Source organism: Hemisphaericaspora subhashii (genome assembly GCF_019202705.1).
Source record: "Hemisphaericaspora subhashii strain CBS 10753 chromosome Unknown scaffold131, whole genome shotgun sequence".
In the NCBI taxonomy this organism is placed as follows: domain Eukaryota; kingdom Fungi; phylum Ascomycota; class Pichiomycetes; order Serinales; family Debaryomycetaceae; genus Hemisphaericaspora; species Hemisphaericaspora subhashii.
The window spans coordinates 27,842-33,841 of record NW_026057334.1 but is presented as its reverse complement, the minus strand read 5'-3'; the positions used below and the strand labels follow the sequence as shown (position 1 = coordinate 33,841).

At 33.0% G+C, this 6,000-nt stretch overlaps 3 protein-coding genes across 3 annotated transcripts; 1 reads left to right on the top strand and 2 right to left on the bottom strand. All coding sequences in view use genetic code 12, as the record gives it.

The window, feature by feature from the left end:
* Positions 1-3,163, bottom strand: SNF1 (AMP-activated serine/threonine-protein kinase catalytic subunit; the record flags this gene model as incomplete). Its single annotated transcript, XM_049407864.1, has 3 exons — positions 1-451; positions 987-994; positions 1,291-3,163. Coding segments are annotated over 3 exons (2,332 nt in total), but the record flags the coding sequence as incomplete, so codon positions are not given.
* A 287-nt stretch (positions 3,164-3,450) lies between these two features.
* On the bottom strand, positions 3,451-4,149 carry J8A68_003954 (uncharacterized protein; the record flags this gene model as incomplete). Its single annotated transcript, XM_049407862.1, has 1 exon — positions 3,451-4,149. The coding sequence occupies one exon, from the start codon at positions 4,147-4,149 to the stop codon at positions 3,451-3,453; it is 699 nt and encodes a 232-aa protein (XP_049262768.1).
* Positions 4,150-4,892: 743 nt separating this feature from the next.
* J8A68_003953 (mRNA-binding phosphate metabolism regulator) lies at positions 4,893-5,978 on the top strand (the record flags this gene model as incomplete). Its single annotated transcript, XM_049407861.1, has 1 exon — positions 4,893-5,978. The coding sequence occupies one exon, from the start codon at positions 4,893-4,895 to the stop codon at positions 5,976-5,978; it is 1,086 nt and encodes a 361-aa protein (XP_049262767.1).
* Between the last annotated feature and the right edge of the window lie 22 nt (positions 5,979-6,000).

Sequence of the window (6,000 nt, the reverse complement as noted above, 5' to 3'; positions counted from 1 at the left end):
GGGATTGACCGAGTGGTTGTTGTGGTTGACCGTACTGCTGCGATGGATTGAATTGCTGTTGAGGTTGGCTGAACAGTTGTTGCTTGTGCTCTTGTGGCTGAGTATATTGCTGTTGTGGTTGAACATTCTCCCCTCCAATGTCTCTAGCAGAATAGGGAAGGGCTCCGATATCTTCTACCGGAGTTGTCTGTTGCGATTCAGCAACAGGAGCTTGATGCATGTCAACATATCCCTTCTCTTGAGGTGGCTGTGGATACAAGCGATTCCACTCTTCTTCATTATCTCTATCCTTGACGATAAGATACATGGCATGTACAACTCCGGGCCAGTGGAATAACAAAGTTAATAAGATGTTGATTAAAACGTCGCCCGTACATCCTCTTTGAATTGCCACGGCAACTGGTGGGAAGATAACAGCGATACAGATAAGAGCGAGATCATTGCCAGTAAGCTGCATTTTAGCTCGTGATGTTAGTGTCTTCGGTGCAGAAGGAGAATCATTATCGGAATTATTTAGGAGATATGCCCATTTATTTATTTATAATCAAAATTACATGACTTATTCTCATCATCGTAAATACGTACAAACTGTGTAATACAAAATCTCATATTTGAAAAAAAAACTCGTAAATTTATCTTCTTGATTACATGCCCCAGATGCAAACGTTTTGTGGGTGTTGGCTCAGCCAGGTAAGGCTTGAATGAATTGGCACGCACTCCAATTCCTGAATTCACGTGATGGGCTTATGAGACAAGATCGTCTGAAATGGTTGGAATATTTGTGGGGAGTGGGATGACTTTAAGCCCAACGACGATCCGAGTCATCCACGTAAAACGTGATGCTCTCCCCAAACTAATATCTCCAATGCTCATGAAAAGGTTGCCTTTTCTATACCCCCCCTGGAAGTTTCTATTTCCAGCTGGGCTGAGTTGGATATGACGTTGTAGTTCTGACTTTTTTATTTATTTTGCACCCAGTTTTCAACCAACTGCTCTACCCAAGGTTTAGTCCGGTCAGCCGCACTCTGAGGCTCTAATAATAAAAACTCACGGTAGTAGGAAACACCGATATAAGCGTTGAGCCATAACACACTGGGCAATATGTTTCAATAGGTTACAAATATTTAGATTTGCAAGAATATATAAAGGATTATTAGGTCTCCTTTTCCTTCAAAGATCAGAATTTTAATTCTAAAAGATTACGATACGTAAATTATTAATTAATTAATATATGGCTATATAGAAAAAAACAATATAAAAAAACGGAATACCCTTATTATCCACTTTGACTATTCACCGCTAATTCCATAATCAATCTAGTAGCCAAATGTAAAAAGGGATATGCCGAAAATGATCCAACTTCATCTAAATCTTGTTTTAAATTCTCATCATTAGTATTATTATTTTTATTACCAGTTGAACTTTCCCATCCATCAAATTTAAAATCAACCAAATAATTATTTGGTTCCAATTGAAATAATTGAATTTGCATTCTCATTAAATTAGGTCTAGTACAAGTACCATCCTCTCCCATTTCTTCATCATCATCATCCGAGCCGGATTTATATTTCCATCTGACTCTAATTGTCCATAATTCTTCTTCTGTAGGCTTAGCCCATTCCGCTCCCAAATTCTTCAAGGCACGATATATTTCACCCATGACATCTAATGGATATGATCTTGATCTGATCCCAAAATGCCATCTTGTTCTCAGTTTTTTAGTAGGAGTAGGGTTGATTTGATTTAATTGGGAGTTAGCACCTCCATTATTGGCGGCATCTTCCATCATGAATGCACGATGGATTGATGGTAATGAAGATGGTAAGATTGCGATTGTTGATGTAGGCAAGGTGGATAAATCGCCGTGCCACCGATTACAAACTATACAATTACTAACAACATGGGGACCACGACTTGTAGTTGACCCCGGAGCGAAAGAAGAAGTTGCAGGTGGTGGTGATGAAGATAAGAAAGAATCAATTCTTTCTGCCTTTGATTGTTTTAAATCACGGACTAATGTTCGATTTTCTTTCATTAATAAATATGCATCCAAGATTTCATTTGATTGTTGTTGTGGGGAGGATAATTTATTACAACGTTCAATTACATTGATGATTTCATCTCGATCATATCCCATTGTCATTGATAATGCACGAATTACATCTTCATCAATTTCGATCTTGTTGTGTTTTGTTTTGGATAAATCAGGAGGTAATAAATAATCAGGCATATCTTTTTTAAACCATTCATCTTCCATTAATTCATGAATCGTTATTCTATTCAAGGGGTTAACCACCAACATTCTGGTTAATAAATGTTTCGAACCGGGTGATAAATAATTAGGTAAGGTATAAACCCCATTACTAATTTTTTTAAATAATGTTGGAATAAATTCATCATCAAATGGTAATCTACCACATAACATCACATATAAAATAACTCCAGCTGACCAAACATCAACTTCTGGTCCCGCATATAATTTCCCACTAATAACTTCAGGTGCAGCATAATTTGGAGATCCACAACTTGTTTTTAAGAAATTTCCATCGGTCATAATATTCGAAAGTCCAAAATCAGCAATTTTGACATTTAATTGATCATCCAATAATAAATTCTCGGGTTTTAAATCACGATGAACGATTTTATGTCTATGACAATATTCAACAGCAGCAATAATTTGTTGGAAAAATCTTCTAGCTTCATCTTCAGCCATTTTACCTCGTTGAACAATATAATCAAATAATTCTTTCCCAGCAAATTCAATCACCATAATAATTTCATCCTTGGATTTAATAACATCATATAATTTAATAATATGGGGATGTCTTAATAATCTTAAATATGAAATTTCTCGTTCAACTCGTCCTTGCATATCTGATTTTGCCAATGTCTTTCGATTAATAATCTTAAGGGCAACTCTTTGTCCTGTGACTAAATGTTGGGCCAATTTGACTTTTCCAAATGAACCTTCTCCTAATGTCTTGATGATTTGATATTTACCTATCCTATTGGCAGGATTAGCACCGGGGTCTATTACCATTTGTTGCTGTGCTTGTTGCTGTTGTTGGGAATGTCTGTCATCATCTGATGCCGACACTACCACCACTACCACCACCGCAACAACAACAAGTGGTGGAACCTGATCTGGTTGTTGATCGGACATTTGATTATCGTGTGTTGTATTGTATTGATTGAAAATTGAACTGGGGGGGTGTTAAATGGGCGTTTGTTCAAAATTCTTAAACAAAGAGAGTGAGAATGAAAGAAACAACTGGAGAGAGAAAGAAAAAAAATGGAGTGAGTAATTGTTTTTTTTGATTTTAGTACACTACCAATTCTACACACACATACTTCCATTCACACTGTGGTGAGTATGGAATTGGAGTAACTTATAATATATTAATCTTTCTCGTTTATAGATATTACTTTCTCAAGCATTGTTCCGTAGAGTTATTTTATTCTTCTTCTATCATCTTTATATCGATCTTGTTGTGATGAAGGATCATCTCTTTCTCGATAGGTCTTCTTATCATGATTATTATCTCTTCCCTTATTAGAATATCTAGTTTCATCTCTATCTCGTTTATCTTGAGTTCTATAACTTTCTCTTGATTGTTGTTTATCTGTAGATTTTGAAACATTATAATTACCTACACGACTTCTATTATAATTTGTCTTTTTGGGTGGAGTAACAACAACCTCCTCCTCCTCTTCTTCTCCTTTCTTTTCCTTCTCCACTCTCTCTTGTTTATGTTGTTGTTTTGGTAAAAGCAGTTTCGGTATTCCTCTTGGTGAATCTTGTGCTTCAATTAATAAATTCCATAATTCTTCACAAAATCGTATTGAATCATCTTCACCCAAGAAATCAACAAGTTGTAATTGAATTGATTTTATATCAGGATATGAATCATTTGTTGTTGTGGATTCATCTTGTGATAATAATAATAATTCATATATATAATCAATAATAATATCATCATTGGGAATTATTAAATTGATTTTAGTTTCTATCCAACGTTTAATAATTAATAAATCAACTTTTGAAATATCAACTTTTATTTTAAAACATTTTGGTAATTTATTATTATTTGATTTTCTTGGTTTTTGTTGTTGTTGATCTTGATCAACTTGTCTAAGTCTAAATGACATTTCTTTATAATTCGTAACCTATTTCCTTCTCCTGTAAGTGTTTACTTCAGCAATAAAATAAATTTGAATTGATGATCGGATTTATACCGTGTGCGCTATATGCAGTCCAACGGAATTCTACCCCAAATCAAAAAAAAATAAATACCTAATTAAATAGAAAACGGAATTATGACTAGAATTGATTGATAAAGTTGTCAGCAAGTTTAAGATGAAGTGAAAGAATTTTCCCCTCATTGTCCTTCCCGCTTCCCTCTTCCCACCAACATATATGAGAATAATTATTTTGTAACATCATTTTTAATGTTTCATTTGCAATTTAAACAACCTTTGCAGTACAATGTGTAATTCTTTTTTACAGGTTTGTTGGCTGCAAAAAAAAAAAGAATATAAACAACAAACAACAATAGACACACACACATATCCACCTCCATTATTCTATAGATACGAGATCAATAACATATTAAACAACTACTAATAGTAATGTATAGATAGTAATATATTGGTAATAATAATAATTGATGTCATCCACTACCAAAAGAGAGATATAATATCATTTTTTATCCCTTAACTTCTACTTTTATCTTTCTCAATTTATCTCCACATTCGTAAATTGTTCTTTTTTTGACAGCCACCACAACAACAACAAACAATCATAATATAAATATCATCACTTTTTCTTTTACTCTTTTTAATCCTTCTTTTTAATTATATGTATTGATTTGATCAACTACTTAACAGAAAAGATGAATACTTCAACGATGTTTGATGGGTTTGATCCAATTCCAACTTATGATTCTTATTATAACACATCTCCTAGATCTTCTTCTTTTGCTATTACTGCTACTAATTCTATAGCTACTACTACTAATAATTATTATCCACTTGATATGGTTATTGATGATGCTTCTGAAAGTTCAGGAAGTATATCAAGTATTCTTACTAATAAATATTGTACACCAAGATCATTATCAAGAGTTCAATCAATTGAACTGGAAATTGATGATATTCCATTAAATTTTAAACCAAATATTTGGTCTCCAAATTATAAAACTGGTTATTCAACTTGGTTAATAAATGAAACTGAAATTCTTGCTAGATTAGATAATTTCAATTTTAATAATTATCATCATTATAATAATATGAATAATAATAATAATGGTATTCCTTCTGATCCTTCAAGTCCATTGACCTCGAACTCAATGACAACAACAACAAGTATTCCTGGTATGAATGATGTTTCAGCCTTAGTTCATACTAATTTTAATAAACTTATACAAGCTGGTTCACAACAACAACCGGTACCACCACCACCAGCACCACCACCAAATTGTCTTACTTTTAGATCTTATAAAAGTACAATATTTACCGTTCCTAAAAACTCAAAATTCTTTGTTATAAAATCCTACAATATTCTTGATGTTAATGCATCTTTCACTCATAATATCTGGACATCAACAGAATTAGGTAATAAAAGATTAGATAAAGCTTATAAAGAATTACAAATCTCTGGTAATCCCGATTATGATGGGAAAATATTTTTATTCTTTCTGGTTAATTCCCTGGGTAAATTCTGTGGAATAGCAGAAATGAAAAGTAGTTTAGATTATGAAAAAACTAGTGATATTTGGGTAGAACAAACTAGATGGAAAGGTATTTTCCCAGTTGAATGGTTATTAATTAAAGATGTACCAAATCGTTTCTTTCAACATTTAAAAATTCCTTCAAATGAAAATAAACCAGTAACTAATAGTAGAGATACTCAAGAAATTCCATTTGATATTGGGATTTCAATGCTTAAAATAATTAGCTCTTTTAGAACAAATGAATAAGTCTTCTATTTCCTTTCCTTTA